The sequence below is a fragment of the Acomys minous genome (assembly GCF_964271855.1).
Source record: "Acomys minous genome assembly, chromosome: 9".
In the NCBI taxonomy this organism is placed as follows: domain Eukaryota; kingdom Metazoa; phylum Chordata; class Mammalia; order Rodentia; family Muridae; genus Acomys; species Acomys minous.
This window is the reverse complement of record NC_140490.1, coordinates 6956216-6973482: the sequence shown is the minus strand read 5'-3', so window position 1 is coordinate 6973482 and position 17267 is coordinate 6956216. Positions and strand designations below refer to the sequence as shown.

At 35.1% G+C, this 17267-nt stretch overlaps 1 protein-coding gene across 6 annotated transcripts in view; it reads right to left on the bottom strand.

The window, feature by feature from the left end:
* The window catches only part of PPP3CB (protein phosphatase 3 catalytic subunit beta), a 47761-nt gene that overhangs the window by 3578 nt on the left and 26916 nt on the right, over window positions 1–17267 (bottom strand). For 2 of the 6 annotated variants that reach the window (XM_084794985.1, XM_084794981.1), the window contains exons 10-13: window positions 13112–13189; window positions 7957–7983; window positions 5955–6039; window positions 4964–5061 (exon numbers count right to left, since the gene is read on the bottom strand). In XM_084794985.1, the coding sequence (XP_084651111.1) occupies window positions 4964–5061; window positions 5955–6039; window positions 7957–7983; window positions 13112–13189 (288 nt within the window). The remainder of the gene's footprint in view (window positions 1–4963; window positions 5062–5954; window positions 6040–7956; window positions 7984–13111; window positions 13190–17267) is intronic. The other 4 variants (XM_084794986.1, XM_084794983.1, XM_084794982.1 and 1 more) reach the window with 3 other exon arrangements.

Here is a 17267-nt window from a genome sequence, read left to right as displayed (position 1 = left end):
ATTTTCCATTGTTTGTTTTATCAGTGAACTAACATTAGAGGAAAATTATAATAATAGCACTGTAGCAGAAAAGAAAATTTTTTTCTTTCACTTCTAATATTAGCAACATTCATCACTACTTGGTTCCCTAAGATACAAACAAGAAGGGATCAGTAACAGTGTTCTGTCCCTTCAGATTTACAATGCAAAGCACAAACAGTGAAATTTGGTACAACTATGATGAAATTTAGGGTCCTTAAAACTGTTGAATTAGTCTAAGTATAATTCTTAAGTTCTGTTCTTTAGGGGGAACCTAAAATGATCAATTTTCTATGCTAAGAACTTGGATTTTGTTTGTTTTAAAGGAGGCTGGTCCTGAATCCCTGATCAAGTGATCATCTTGCACCATTTTCTAGAGCTGCTAAGAGACTGTTAGTGTGTATCACTGCACCCTGGCCCCTACTCTAATATTGACTGTCCAAATATCTAAACAACTGTAACATTGAAAAATTATTTTTAAATTCAGTTTATTGTCATGATGAATTTGCTTAGAAAAGAGAAATTTGCCTTCTTGGGTAAAAAAAGAAAGGCCTCTGGGCATCTGTTCAAACCTGTACACTAATCAGAAAGGCATTAAAGGATGGAACTAATGTCTTTTATCCAATGAAGCCTAATTATTTCATAATACAGGTACAATATATAGGTCATGTGACAAAAAATTCTTGGTGTAACTTGTACTGGCCCATTTAAAGAACTGAATATTAAGTCATATATTTTGTAGTTAAAGATGCCTTTCTAGGCAATGCAAAGTTGGTAGGTCAAAGCATTTGCTGTTCCTGCAGAGAATTCAAGTTCGATTCTCAGCACCCACATGTCATCTAACAATCATCTGTAATGTCAGTCCCAGGGAATCCGACACGTTCTTCTGATCTCAGAGGACACCATATATGTTCATCTATGCAGGCCAAACACCCATAAAAATAAGATAATAAAATATTTAAAAAAAAAAAGCTTAAAGGTTACATGTTTGTTCATTTTGGGGTTTAAACTGTCAAGAGTTGACAAAGGGTACCAAAAGCTAAAAACGCAAAAAGTAATAGTACTTGCCTGACAATGTTACCCTTTCTGCACCCAAAGTGTGCACTGCTTATAATGTTACAAGAATGCAACGTTCTTTTTTGCTTTGCCTCTTCTACAATAAAGGTAATTACAATACTTATTTCTGAAATGTCTTTTAAAGAAAAAGTATGATTTAGAATTTATTTTATTTCACCTGAACGTTATAAATGGAAGAGCCTTAGAAACTAAATTAGAAAATGTTGGTGATCTTAGCCAGAAAGTAAAGTGAACCGGGGATCCAAAAGAGAATAAAGATTTAATTTTCTTTAACTGTTAAATCAAATTACATACACATTATATGCCCATTATGCAACTCATCCTTGGGGGAAAAAAATCTAGCACTGTGTATCTGAAAAGAATTTGCGCAAGCAGAAAACAGGGACAAAAGATCATCTAACTGGGCATGGTGGCCATGCCTTTGATCCCAGCACTCCAGGCAGGTAGAGCTCTGTGAGGTCCTGGCTGGCCAGGTCTGCATAGTGAGTTCCAGGCCAGCCAAGGCTATATAGTGAGACCCTGTCTCACACAAACAGAAAATACACAAAACAAAATGAAAAAAAGATCCATCTATACTTATCAAGTCCACAAACATTCATCACCAACCCCTTCAGAATGTGAACATTTTCCTTATACAGTTGAAAGAAGAAAAAAATGCTGTCTATCAGATTATGGCTTAAAAGTATGTGACAACTTGTATATGGTAATAAATTAAGACAAAAATTGATCTCATTAAGAGGAGTAGTACCTCTTAATTAAATCAAAAGTTTAAAATTCTACTGATAAACTTGCTAAGCTATGAAACTTGATAGTAAGCTATACTCTGTCAAGTTGAAAAGCTTAGCACTGAAATATGGGCATCTGAAACTTGGACAGCAAACTTCAAAGAAACATCTGGTAACTGTAAAATTCTATCTGAAAGCCACTACCTGTACCTCTCCTTTATTAATTTTCAATTACACAGGACACAGTGCTAGTAATTGTCAGTATAGCGCTGCCTTTAACTATTATGTTCTTCAGTACAACAAAGAACAAATGATCAACAGAAATTTGGCATTACTAAAATAGAAATAGCTACATATTTTCCCAAATAGACTGTGATGTGGACAAAATTATAGCGTTAACTCCCAATCAAATTACCATGGGGGAAAAATATAAAACTCCTAAATCAAACTCCAGTAAAGTTGTAGTTTTTAAAAAAAGAACAACCCCTTCCATTCAAGAAATAACATATAAATTAGCTTCAAAGATACTAAAAAGCAGCCAAACGTGGTGGTGTTCCTGCCTTTAATCCCAACACTCATGAGGCAGAGGCTAGATTATCTGTATGGGTTTGAGGGCAGCCTGCTCTATGAACCGCAGGCCAGCCAAAGCTACATCGTGAAACCTTGTCTCAAAAAAACAAAACAAGAGGTTTTAAAAGTTATTGAAAAGGCAATTTCTATATTCTAAAAATACACTTGAAGTCTCAGAATTCAATTTATTTTTATATTACCTCTTGGTCATAAGCATTAATATCAGAGAGTTTATATCTATAGAAATTTAAAACATTTAATCTTTTAGTAAAACATCCCAAAGATGTGGTTTCTATATGAGCTTTATTACTTCTTTTAAAACAAGTCTTCATATGCTAGGGAAGTAACTTCGACCAAATGCTCAAACTATAACATCAAGAGCGGTCCCTAGCAGAACTAGGGAGCTGTCCAGTTTCCCAAATTAGACCCCTTAAGCTCAGCTCCTTCCAGTAACTCACTCTATGCTGGGAACAGACAGTCCCTTCAGCAAAGCTGCTGTTTTTCAAACCTTCCCTGCAGTTGAGGGTGGTTTCCAAGTTGAAGGAATGAGCTTCAGGCTGCATGCAAATTAAGAATAAATACAAGTACCAAGCTGTCAACAAAGCATGTAATTAGCAGGTGCTAACTGTGAAATCTGAAAGCACGGTCTGCCATGGATACAGTATAAAACTAACAATATATCCAAGGATAATGAGAGATGACTGTGAAGTAGGTTTATTTAAATATATTTTATTTTTGTTCTAAAAAAAAAAAGGTATACTTTTCATAATTAGAATGATATCCTGTACTAGTAACAATTTTTGTAATTTTTATTGAATATTTAAGGTTTTGTTAATGTTTTAATTTACACTCATGAATTCTCTTTGGCATTTAAAAATATTTGTAATTTTAAAAATGGAGGGCAAAGAAAATCATAAGATTTCTTTTAAATCCAAAAATAAGAAAAGAGAAAAGAAATATAGGAATGGGATATGGCTTAGTGGTTCAGTAATGTTCAAGGTTCTAGCTAGATTCCTTGATTTCTAGCATGATGACAAAAATAAAAAAAATAAAACCAAAACCAACCAAATAAAAATACCTCATTCACCGTGGAAATCTGAAGCTACATGTGGTTTCTACTCAATCTGAAAGCCACTACTATACTTAGCTGAACTTGTTTGCACCAGGGGCAGCAGCAGACAATAGAATAACATATAAAATAGAACATACATAGGATAAAAATTATTTGTCTACTGAAAAATTATTTTAGTTAAAAAAGGTTTTGTTTTGGAACTGAGTAAAATGACATTATGAAGGAATTTCAAATTTATCAAATATTTAAATTGCTTTTTTTCCACTTAAAAAATTCACTAATTAGAATACCAAAAAGAAAATGTATTCTAAACAACAGATCTATCACTGCCTATTTTAATAAAACAATGACCTGTCAAAGTGGCTCTAAGTATAGTTTTTTTTCTATACCCCACAAATTGTTTTTATCCATAAGGGAAAGAAATTGAGACTGTGTGTTACTGTGTATGGGCTGCAATATTCACACCACTTTCTTCTACTTAATCTGTGATGGGCTTCCAAAGTTTTCCCAGTACTTACACAGATACTTAAAAACAATCAACTTAGCTTTTTAAAAAACATAAAATATTCAACGAGCCAGATTACAGGAATGCTTTACGTATAATTTTTTTATTTTCATGCAAAATAAAGGCACACTTAATAACACCCTTTCAATTTTGACTTACATGATTTAAATTCAACCCTTTATAACAATAGCTTAGTATCTAATGTTACATTCATATTCAGAATGCACCAAGTGCAGCAACAAATGCAGCAAACCTAAAATCAAGGTGCTACAAAGCTGCTTCTACATCAAAAGACAGACAAGTGTCTGATAGAGTAATTTAATTGAACATATATTTACAGACATACAGCTACCCTAAAGAAAGACAGACAGATTTAGGAAAGTAGCTATATCTGCAGAGGAAGGAAACAGCAAGTTACAGACAGTCAATTATACATAGAACATTTGACAAACACCACAGAAAACAAACTCTAATTATTTACCAGGCTACAAAACTTGGCATAAATCTTTTGGCAAATGAAGTTCATAAAGGAAATTTTTGGGTTTAAGCAAAATTTTATCTCAAAAATTAAATATTTGAAAATATAATACAATTATATAAATTTTAAAAGTAAGAAACTTGGAATTACATTTCCATTTTAGTAATATGAATATCCCTGATTCACATTCTTTAGTGAAGCTTTTAAAAGGGTGCACTAGACAAATGAATAAATAAATATTTCAGAATTATGACATGAGCTGCTCCCACATCATTTTAAGAAAAGCTGGAGAACTGACCATTATTTTCAGTTAAAAGACAACCCATTCTATCAATAGTATGTCCTGGTCAGGTACTAATCAAATACTGCCTATCACACAGTACCCTGCGTGTGTCAGCTGCTAAGACAGGAACTAAAAAGCAGAAGGAGTTCCCTGCATGCATTATGTGTACTGTTAGCAAAAGAGTGAGGTGTGCCCCAGTCCATCTGAGGCACAGCAAGTTGCATAACATCATTACCACTTTGCAAGGTCTGCCGTCCTCCAGCCAACACTCCACTAGGCAACATCCCTGTGGGAGTCAGGCCCTTGAGTGTCAGCACGCTTTCACTCTCCTCCCTACAGCAGAAAAATGCAACAAGTATCAGAAAGGTTAATAGCTCAGAGGTACAGCATTTGCCTAGCATTCACGGGCACTAGGCTTAATCCTCAAAACTGAAAAAACAAACAAACAAACCAAACAAAATAAAAATCTATCAGTAAGCACTTACTTTATAAGAGAAGCTAGGGCCCAGATATAGGCCATGTATGTAATTATTATGTTCATTGCTATTACCATATTTCTCTCAATTCCAAGATACTTATTTTCCCATATTCTAAATGTTTTCTTTGGGAGGGTAGACACATTACAATCGAAGCACACATTGTTTTTCTGAAACCTAGTCTTTCTGAATTTTGACCCCAGAAAGGTAAGTTGTTAGCAAAACAAACATCCTACATGGATGAGAAAACTCACCAGGAATCTTTATATTTTTGGTTTTTCGAGACAGGGTCTCTCTGTGTTATCTTGGCTGTCCTGCACTCACTTTGTAGACCAGGCTGACCTCGATCTCACAACGATCCGCCTGCCTCTGCCTCCCGAGTGTTGGGATTAAAGGCGTGCGCCACCACCGCCTGGATCTCACCAGGAATCTTATCCTGGTCTGATTTTTAAGGTGTAGATTCAGTGTTCTCATTCCAAGAACAAGGTCACAAGCTCTAATTTCAGTGCAGATTTCATGCTTAGTATGTTTTAGGTCTTGGATTTGATTCCAGCTCCACAATACAAATCAAGCAAACAAAATACCACCAGCTTTGACTTCTAGTCCTTCTAAAGTTCATGGACTTACTCGTTTCAATACAGAAAGAAAACCAGTTGCTTTTAGGTAGCAACCAGAAAAATTCTCATAAAATGCAATGAAATAATTTCTACAAGTAATCAAAAACAAACAAACAAAAAAATGTATCAGTACCTGAGAACAGAGAAGACTCTTGCCATCTTGCCAATTGCTCGGATTTTGTTTCTTATGATTTCTTTCCGGGCTGCAGCTGAACCTACTTTCAATGGAATAAATGGGGGAAAAGGCTCAAGTTTAGGGCATTCGAGCATTATTCTATTATTTTGCTAACCTACTCCACATCCAACTCAATTGAGACCAGGTCTCCTTCTACAGCTCCCAAGGGCGGGACTTGATAACTCGTGCCAGAAAGTTTCTCAATCCCTCAATGACTGGCTCAACACTCGTCAAATATTAGGGTCTAAGAAGAACAATTCACAAACTTTAATTACCTCACACCACTGACTAATCAGGAAAGGAGTAAGGGGGCAGGGGGTATGGGTCAAGAGACTTTGACCCCAACTTGGACTGCAAACCAGAGGACAAGAAACTAGAAACAATCCTGTAATTTTTAATTTTTATGGGAGCGCATGGCATGCAGACTAAAACAAACGGAAGATTTCTGTTTAACTATCACAAAAGCTTTTAACATGCACACTAAAAATATCTCATTATATTATAAAAGAATAAGCTTCTTTAAGTTAATCTATAAATAATGTACAAAGGGTAACAATATCATATTTCAGCAACAATGACTCTTTCTCAATTTCATGGACTAGCTGCCCTCTAAAGTCATGTAAGTCTATATAACCTTTAATAACCACAGGTGAATATGAAATAAACAGTAAGAGACTCCTAGGAAAAGCTGGCTAAAGAACACACCAAAAGAACTGGCTCCTCAGCTGGACAAAGACTCAAAGGAACCACTCTTCCTTCCGCTGGTCTCCAGCAAGAACAATAGTCTTAGTGCTGTTACCACATATATAGCAACTAGTTATTCTGGACCCGAGTGTTTCATTACACCTGTGCTTCCACAGGATGGAAACACATATGGAAGCGCCACTGTTGAGGAGAAGGTCAAGGAAAGGCTAAGATGCTAGAGCAAAACAGGCCTTAGGTATGCAGAGGTCTGAACAATCAGAAGTCTTATGAGAGCATTTCATTTAGAATTCAAGCCAACTACAAACACATATAATTAAAAGCTAAAATGACGACTAGACCTAACTAAATGGAAAACAGGAAAAATAAAGTCCGATGTCAAGGATGAAAACAGCATGTATTTAGAGAGCAGGGCTCCAATTACATTATTTGCTATTCTCTCTAAAGGGTAATAAATATGGAGAGCACTGACGCACGCACTCCAAACTCAAAACTATGTGGCCATTAGAGTATCAAAAGGTGCTCTTCAGATCAACTAAAAAGGTTAAGTATCAAAGAATATCAGAATCTGAAGACACATTGAGGATATTTCCTTATTTTATAAACAAACAAAAAAACCACCCTAAGTTTAAATGACTTTTCCAAGAATACAAAGTCCAATTTCCTTCTAATAAATTAATATAGATTCTATTTTTAAACTGGCAGAAAATTTAAAAGTTTGATTTGTATAAGGAGTAGCAGGTTGAGAAGGATGACTATTATCAATATACATTTGTATTTTCAACCTTAATTTATATATTTGTAAAAAGCAAATGATATGAAAACTATACCGAATTCAAATAAAAAATTTTGAGGAATATAAACACACTGTACAAATCAGGATTTAAAATCAGTCTACAAACACATCATGCATCATATTAAAGTAAATGTCCACTTTAAAAATACTTTGGGGAATAAGACAGACAATCAAACACCCCTAATCATGCAGGGAAAAGTACAAAACGTTACAAATAAACAAAAGAATGAAAATTTAAAACAAGAGGAATGAAAAGAGGGAAAACTATTTCCATGCACAGAAAGACAGATGTCTTGGAATATGACTTCTAAAACATCAAATAAGACTCAGATAAGAGGCTAAATTTGCACAAGGCCCCAAAAGACTCTCAAAACATTCGTTAATGAATGTGCCAACTTACATGGACATGAGGTAACTTATGAAGTCATATTTCAAAACAATGTTACTCTGTCTGGTCTGTACCTTTTTTATTGCCATATATGAGCCGTTCTTCAGATGGAGAGTCCAGAAAAAAGGAAGTGAATGATGGAGAAAAGGTGGTTGAAACAAATAAAAAGATAGAGATTTAACTTGGCAGTGGTATTGAAGAATGAGTGTAGAAAGAGAGAGAGAAAAAATGAAGGCCCTCATATTTGAAAACTTGAAAAATGTAGTACTGTAGAATTTGGTGAATAAAAGACAGATGCTATAGGGTAGAGCTCTAAAGCAAAGATTTCTTAAAAGATATGTGTTCAGAAAGAAATTATGAATAGAATGGTTATAATTTTTGATGAAAGTAGACATAATTAGGGACAAAAACACATATGAAAACACATAAGACCAATAAACGACTGTGCTAACAACCACACATTTATAGTCATAACTCTAAGGAAATATGCCACCTATGAAAGTATGTTAAGGGAAAAGCAATGACACAAATAAGATACAAACTCATGTGGCTCTTCAAGGACACAGCATATGCAAAATCTGTAGTATATACAGAAAATGTAGGTAACTTTCCTCAGTGGAAGGCATCACCCACTCTCAATAAAGGAAAAGCTGAGCCTCCCACACTCTATAACAAGATGACGTGATTTCTTCATCTGAATTGTAGAATGTTTGCATATATTCAAAATTAACAATGTGCTGTTTGTTCCCAATCCAATCTGGGAGACCAAGGAACATCTTTTTGCAAAAACAGCAACAGATTGCCTCAAATCAAGTAAGTAGCTTTAAAAGTGGGCAGTAGAGGTGGTTTCAGTTTTTCAGATCTTACATTCTAACACTAAGATACATGACTGCATAATAGGAGCTTCAGAGTTTAATTGAATGACACTATAACACACAGATTATGCATGTCTCTTACCAAGCTGAAGACAAAAGATAAATATCTAAAAAAAATTTATGCACTCTAAAATCATAGAAATTATTAGTGTTCAAAAATCTTTTCATGATTAACACCTCTAAAAAGGAGACTATACATTTTATATGCAATGTTTATGCAAATTTATCTTGGAAAAAAGAAACAAATAAGCCATACAATACCAAGGAGCCCTCAATAAGAGTCTTAATCCATTTTAACAAATCTCAAAAGTAAATACATATAAACTACTCTGCTTCATGCTACTGAAAACTCTCTAACCCTACTTTCTCCTTCTCTACAGAAAAACTCAACCCTCAGTTGACCTCCACAGCAAACCCAATTCTATCAAGTTTTCTTTCTACAGTCAGTTTCTTTCCAGCCCTGTAGGATGGCTTCACAAAGGTGTAGGAAAAGAGAAAGAGAAATCATGCTATCATGGTGAAAGGAAAGGAGACAGGAGGGACAGAGAAGGATGGAATAAAAGGGATGAAAACAAGCATGGGGGGGGGCCTTCCAGTAGTTCTTTTCTGAGCCTGTGCTGACCTTTAGTGTCTATCCTAACACCCTCCACTTTCTCCATTCTTTCAATGTTTTCTTTCCCAAATCACTCCCATTCTTCTATGTAAACTCCTTGACTCATATTTTATATATCATTTTTAGAATTCCAGATACTAATTTGTGGTTAATGAAATTGTGAAGAAAAAAAAAAGATAAATAAATGCACCTGTGATGCCGACAATGAAGGGAGCTCTATTTCTAGAATGCAAAACAACTCAGTGGATTTTTTTCATAGAAACACTGTCATAAATGGTACAGGAAATTCTCAGTTACTTGAGAATAAAATGTCATCTTTTCTGTTCTCTCAATTTTTAAATGAGAGGATCCTAAGAAGTTTGGTGCTTTTTCAAGACTACATAGCTATGAATGAAAGTGAAAGGTATTACTAAACCATTATCTTTTTTATCAAGTGATAATGTCACTTTAATGATGAAACTTAATTCATCCCCAGAATGCAAGAATAATACAACAAATAAATAAACTGACACAATTTATATCTTATTGATGGGAAAAACACTAAAATAAGTACAACTAGCTGGGTATGTTGTTTAATCCTAGTATTCTGAGAGGAGAGGCAGGCAGATCACTGCAAGTCTGAGGCCAGCCTAGTCTATAGAGTGCGTTCCAGGACAGCCAGAGCTATACAGAGAAACTTTGTCTTGAAAACAAAACAAACAAACAAAAATTAAATACAACCTCTTTAAAAGGAATATATATTCTAATACTTCTATGCTTTAGGCAGATGACAAATTATGTCTTCCTTTTCTAGTTAAATCTTTAAAAATCAATCATATTTATCTTCATATAAATTATATGATACACAAACCAAGTACTGTTAGCCTTAATTATAAAACTCTTTCCTTTTTATTATAAGAAAAGGACCTACTGCCACTCCTACTTAATATGCTATTGGTAATACTGATAACAACATTGAAAGAAGAAAACGGCAAGTTAGGAAATACTATCAGCCTAATGCAAAAGACCTATTTTTACAAGTTATATACAAAAAAAGTTAAAATTAGCATGTGAAAAAATTCTACTGATCTTACTGGATATAAAACAAACCAATAAAATGATAAATGAATTCCTCAATACAGACAAAGAAGATGTTAAAAATAGCAAGTGAGTAGTAATGAGAATTTTTTTTTTTAATTGAAACCATTTAACTGTGTAAGAGTTTTAAAAAACTAACTTGAGGGGCTGGAAAGATGGCTCAGTGGTTAAGAGAACTGTCTGCTCTTCCAGAGGTCCTGAGTTCAATTCCCAGCAACCCCATGGTGGCTCACAACTATCTATAATGTGATCTGATGCCCTCTTCTGGTGTGCAGGTGTACATACAGGAAGAACACTGTGTATATATAATAAATTCATTAAAAAAACCTAACTTGAATAATTATAAGTTCAGTGGAGTAAATTTTGGTAAATGGACTAATTATACAAAATGAGAAATCTTTAGTTTGAAAGCTAAATATTATTTCAAAAATATTAGACTCGGATATAGTTAACATAAACCAATTGAAATACCCACTGAATATTTCAGAGAATGTAACAAAGCTGCCAGAAAACTTTAACTGAAAAACATACAAGGAAAAAAAAAAGGCATATGCCAAGAGTTATGTTAGTCACCATGTCGATATTATCTCAGTACCTGCGACATGAATAGTTATCATCCTTAAATGGATGAGGGAAGCACAAACTCAACTGGTTAAATAATCTGCCTCAAGTCTCAGAGCCATGTATAAAGGAGGAAAATCTGAACCTAGATTTTTTTCTTAGAACAGTGGGTTATAGGTAGAAGAAATTACAACTATTTATATATTTTTAAAAGCTATATATGATGAAATATTTTAAAATAGAAACTCATGAGAGAAAATTATTATCCAAACCCTCAAAAAAAACTGACATAAATTTGCTTTTAAGTTATTAATAAAGGTACAGTAATAAGAGCATTAGTTCTGCCTGCCACCAGTACATGGGAATAGCTACTCCAGTTTTATTTTGGTATGTTTGTGGGGTTTTGTTTTGTCTTGCTTTGCTTTCAAGAAAGATTTCTCTGTGTAGCCCTGCTTGTCCTGGAACTCACTGGTAGACCAGGCTGTCCTCAAACTCAGAGATCTGCCTACCTCTGCCTCCCCAGTGCTGGTTGCACCACCACCATGTGCACGCCCTCCAGGACCTGTACTTCCAACAAATGGGTTAGAATGAAACCTGAGTCAGAGAAGGTTATAACACATAACTGATCCCCGCACTGAGGAGACAGGTAAGTTTGCCATAGTTCTAGACCATCCTGTGCTACAGAACAAGACCTGACTCAAAATAATGGAGAGGAGAGCTGGAGCTATAACTAAGCTGGGAGAGGGCTTGCCTAGCATGCATAAAGCCTAGGTTCAATCCACACAGCATGGCATACATCAAATATGATGTTACACATCTATAATCCAGCCCAGCAAGGAAAAAAAAAAAGGCTGAAGCAAGATAATCAGTATTTCAAGCCCAGCCTGGGTTACATAGCAAGATTGTCTCAAGAACACAATAGAAAAGCCAGGTATGAAAGTACATGCTTATAATCCCAGTGACTAGGAAGTGGAGGTTTAGGAATTCAAGGTCATCAGCTACAGGATGGTTTTGATGCCAGCCTGAAGTGTATGAGATCGTGTTTAAAAAAAAAGCCGGGGGGGGGGGGATGTGTGGGGAGGAGAAATAGAAAGAAAAAAGGCAATATATCTATCTCCCTGTTAAATTTTACTAAAATGTGTATCATAATTAGCACAATAAAGAATTTGAATGATCATTACCATATAAACTTAGTACACTACAGAAATTATACACAAAGAATAAAAATATGTTTCCAGCATTTAAGTTATTTTATCTTTTTATTTTACTGTTAAAATTTAAGCAGCTTTAATTTTTTTAAGTAAAAATTTCAAAACATAAAAACAAACAAATTTTAATGGTATTTCTTTCTTTCCTTCTTTCAAATAAATATTTATTTTTATTTTATGTGCATTGGTGTTTGGCCTACATGTTAGTCTGTGTGAGGCGGTCAAATCTTAGAGCTGCAGACAGTTATGAGCTGCCATATAGGTGCTAGGAATTGAACCTGGGTCCTCTGGAAGAGCACTCAGTGCTCTTAACCACAAAACCATCTTTCTTTCAAGCCCTAATGGTATTTCTTTATAAATATACATTAGCTACACAAGTTTGTTGGCTTATATAAGAGCTAACAACCACATATAACTTTGTTTCTATGGAAAAAGAAAAGCAAACTTCCAAAATCTCTAGCAAATGGGCAAGCGATCTTTTGAATATAACCACACTAGGGTGAGAATTACCTAAATTGATAAAGCGAATACAATACTAGGAGTTCACCGATGTTTTTGATGTACTAGGAATACAGTACTAAATGTCCTCTTCATAAAGAAATGTCCATATTCATTAAGAACCACACCCTTTCAACAACTCTGTATTTTCCTGTTTCTTGCTCTTTCTTCCAAACTTCCCCTTTCCTAAAACTCTCATGCCACTACAAAAAAACACCTAAAGTTATTCTCAAAACTTAAAATATGTGTGTGATTATGTGTGTGTTTGTGTGAGTGAATTCTCACTTATCAAGTAGCATAGCCATAGGAAAGCAAAGACTTTTTAAAAATGGGGTGTCCTGAGATTCAGTAGAAGAGCTATCATTCCATTATAGAATAGTAAGATGAGCATCCATACCATCAAACTGGTCTTCACCTTCTGTCATCAGTTCATCATCAGAGCAGATACTCAGAACATTTACCAACATTTCTGTCACTATTCAAAAAGAAAAGAATGATATGTTAGATGTCAACATACAACTAAAGCAATAATTTAGTAGGATCCCTTGTGACAGCAGGAATAACAGAACTTCAAAAACTAAAAAATTTTAAAATGAAAGCAATTTAACAGATAAGAACTCTGAGAAACTGGGATTCAGATGTCAAAGATCTGTAAGAAGTACTACTGTTTCAATATATAACATCTGAGAATTATAAACTAAACTTCAGTTTTCCATTTAATGAAGAAGTGACAAGAACTGTGAAATGGTCTCATAAGAAGCCAGGTGTGGTGGTGTACACCTTCAATCCCAGCACTCGGGAGGCAGAGAAAGGTGGATCACTGTGATTCTGAAGCCAGCCAGGTCTACAAAGTGAGTCCAGGACAGCCACGGCTACACAGAGACCCTGTCTGGAAAAACAAAACAAACAAACAAATGGTCTCATAGGGTAAATCAGGTCCAGAAATAAAAGGTCACAAGGTTAATGTCAATTAATTTTTTTTTTAAAACATGGGTATCAAAATAATTTAGTAGACATAAAAAACATGTAGAAAAAAAATAAATGGGATAAATCTTTATGGATTAGGTAATTAAGAATTAGATGAAATTTCACCAAAATCATAAACTTGAGAAAGAAGCCACAATGGTATATACCAATGCTGCACTCATAACACTGAAGCAGAACTACTTCATCTCAGATCTGGGCCTAGCTTGGGCAACATAACAATATCCTATTTGAAAGACAAAGGAAAAATAAAAATTATGTTTAAAAAACTACTATCACCAAAGTAAAAAGCCAACCTAAAGAACGGGAAAAAATATTTGTAAATCATCTATCTAATAAGCGATTTGGATCTAGAATATGTACACACATATATTACACACATGTAAATACACATAATATAAAACATAATTCAAAAATAAATAATTCAACTATAAAATAAATGAAGTATTTCATATAACCAACCAAACAAAAACTTATAAGAAGATGTTGTTCCTAATGTTATATGTAACAACAAGAAAAAAAGTATAAATAATCAAATGTCTAGAAGCTTATGAATGAGTGACTAAAGGTAGTAGTACATCCACACAATATAATGAAATACTACTTGGTTATAAAAAGAAATGAAGTCCAGGTCCACGCTTCATCACAGATAGATCTTTAAAATGTAACAGAAGCCAGAAGTGATGGTACACACATATAACACAGCTTTTAAAAGGCTAAGGCACAAGGATCACAAATTTCAGGCCAGCAGGGGGAACACAGAAAGACCTAGTCTCAAAAACAGGACAATCTGTAAAGTTTTCTGTGAAGCATGAGGATCTGAGTTCGATGCCCAGCGTCCACATAACAAGCTGGACATGCCAGGAGTGGTGCCACACACTTTTAATCCCAGCAGCCAGGAGGTAAAGGCAGGCAGATCTTTGTGAATTTAAGAACAGCTTGGTCCATGAGTTCTAGAACAGCCAGGCTACAGAGCGAGACCTTGTCTCAATAAATAAATGAATTAAGCTGGGCATGGTGTTATGGATTTGTAATCCCAGAACTGGAAATGTGGGGCCAGCCTAAACTTCTTGGTGACCTCCAAGTCAGTGAAAGACCGTATTTCAAAAACCAATGTAGATGACACCTGAGGATGAATTATGGCACCTAAGCTTGCCCTCTGGCTTCCGTATGTCTGCGCATACACTGGCACCCACACATTACTGGTACCAGCTTACAGATGAACATTTACACAAGAGCAATCAAAACAGAAACAAAGGAGGACAGGGGGTTGAAAAGAAGCCAATACAAATAAAACAAGCTACTACATATTGTATACCTCCATTTATATGAAATGGCTGTAATGGGCAAAACCATGGAGACCATACAATAGGAGTTGCTTAAGGCTGACAATGAGTGGTAAGAGGAAGAGACAGAGTGACCACCAGTGCTGGCTTTGGTAGCACATACACTAAAACTGGGACAGTACAGAGATTAACATGGCCCTCTGATAAGGATGACTTGTGAACTGTCCCAAACACACACATACACACACACACACACACACACACACACACACACACACACACACACATGCGCACGCGCGCCAATAAATGAAGACTGATGGCATACATTAGTAATCTGGAAAGAATGAGGCAAAAGGACCATGAATGAATTCAGGACAACTCTAGGTAAAACAGCAAGAGCTACATAGATAGTACTTGTCTCAAAAATAAAGAAGGGGTTGGAGAGATGGTTAAGCTGTTAAGAACATTAGCTACTCTTCCAAAGAACCTCACTTCAGCTCCCAGCACCCACATGGCAGCTCACAACTATCTGTAACTCCGGATTCAGGAATCTGACACCCTATCACACACAGGCAGACAGAATACTAATGTACATAAAATAAAAATAAATAAACCATTTAAAAAAATAAACAAGCCAGATGATGGTGGCACACACCTTCAGTGCCAGCACTTGGGAGGCAGAGGCAGGTGGATCACTGTGAGTTTGAGGCCAGCCTGGTCTACAGTGAGTCCAGGACAGTCAAAGCTACACAGAGAAACACTGTCTTGAAAAACCAAACCAAACCAAACCAAAAAATACCAACAACAACAAAAAAGAAAAATAACAAAAGTGACAACAAAAATTAATAGAACTAAAGAGCATCTAGTAGCAATTAAACGTAAATATCAACAGAAGTCCATTGTTCTCCATCTTTTCTTCATTTGTAGTAGACAAACAAAAGTCAGCTTCAATTTTCTAATCTCTCAATGAGTAGACAATATAAAGTAATAAATGCACTTATGAACTGTAATTTCTTTGTTTAAACACTCATAGCAAAAACATTAGAGATTATGAAATAGTAAAGGGAAGTATAACATAACTAAATTAGAATCTACAAAATAATCATTTTCCTCTTTGCTTTATCCTCCGGATCCCCATACTCCATCCCCATGATCTTGTATTAAAGTAGTTGCGCTGCAATCTAGCCTAGAGACAACACAGTGAGTGAAATAAATTCTTAAATTCCCTTTAGTTGATGATGCTATGATTGAACTATTTCTCATATACCAAAGATAGAAGGCTGTTAAGTGTAACCCATCCCTTCCACCTAAGCCCTTAACTAGTCCTCTTCTCAAATGCTAAAATGAGTAATTCTATCTCCATATAAACTTAACATCAGATCTACTGAGTAAATGAAGAGTAAAGGCAATCTCCTTACATATACAGTGAAATTATTAATTCTGAATTTGAGAACCAAAAATTGCTCTAACAGAGGTAACATATTTTATAACGTGGAAGAGGTGTGAAAAATAGAGAGGATATAGAACAAAATGTTTTATAATTCTATCAGTATTTTCACATTGTCAATTTGTCACATATGAAATCTGATACACTGCCTTGCTTAAAAAGTAGAAAGAAAAAAGAATGAACACTAACACGGAAAAGAAGGCAATAAAATCCTAAGAATTCTATACAACTAGGAAAAAAATTACTAAACAGCATTTATTTTCTCTTTAAAAGCTTAATGGTTACATCTCAAAGGTAAATGTTCTAATGGTTATTTCTCAACATTCATCAGAAAGCATTACTAAAACTATACATTCTTTAATACAGAAGAATATTAGGTGAGATAGAAGCAGGCTTTCTCCACTCCTCTTACAATACAGATTCACTATAAAACAACTAACATTGCCAAAATGATGACTACTCAATTGTCCCATAGGTTCTGTAAAATCCACACAAACGGTGTTAGAATACAGACGTGCCCATTCCAAAGCCAAGCTGACCTCCATAAAGGATTTATGCTTAAAACAAACTGAAAGAAAACCCAACAGCTGAAGACGACACAGGCTATTTATAAATCCTCTACCAGTCCCCCAGACATCCTCACATGGGGGCTGTAAACATTGAACCAAAATATCTTTGTGGCTGTCATATCCACACCCACAGACATAAGAAGAGCTGTAAGCACAGTGAAAGCAGGCTTCAGTTTCCTCCAGCAAGTATGTGTCTGTGATAGCAAACTGGAGTAAATGTAAGAGAAATAATTATTCTCTAAAAAACAACAACAACAACAAAAAAAC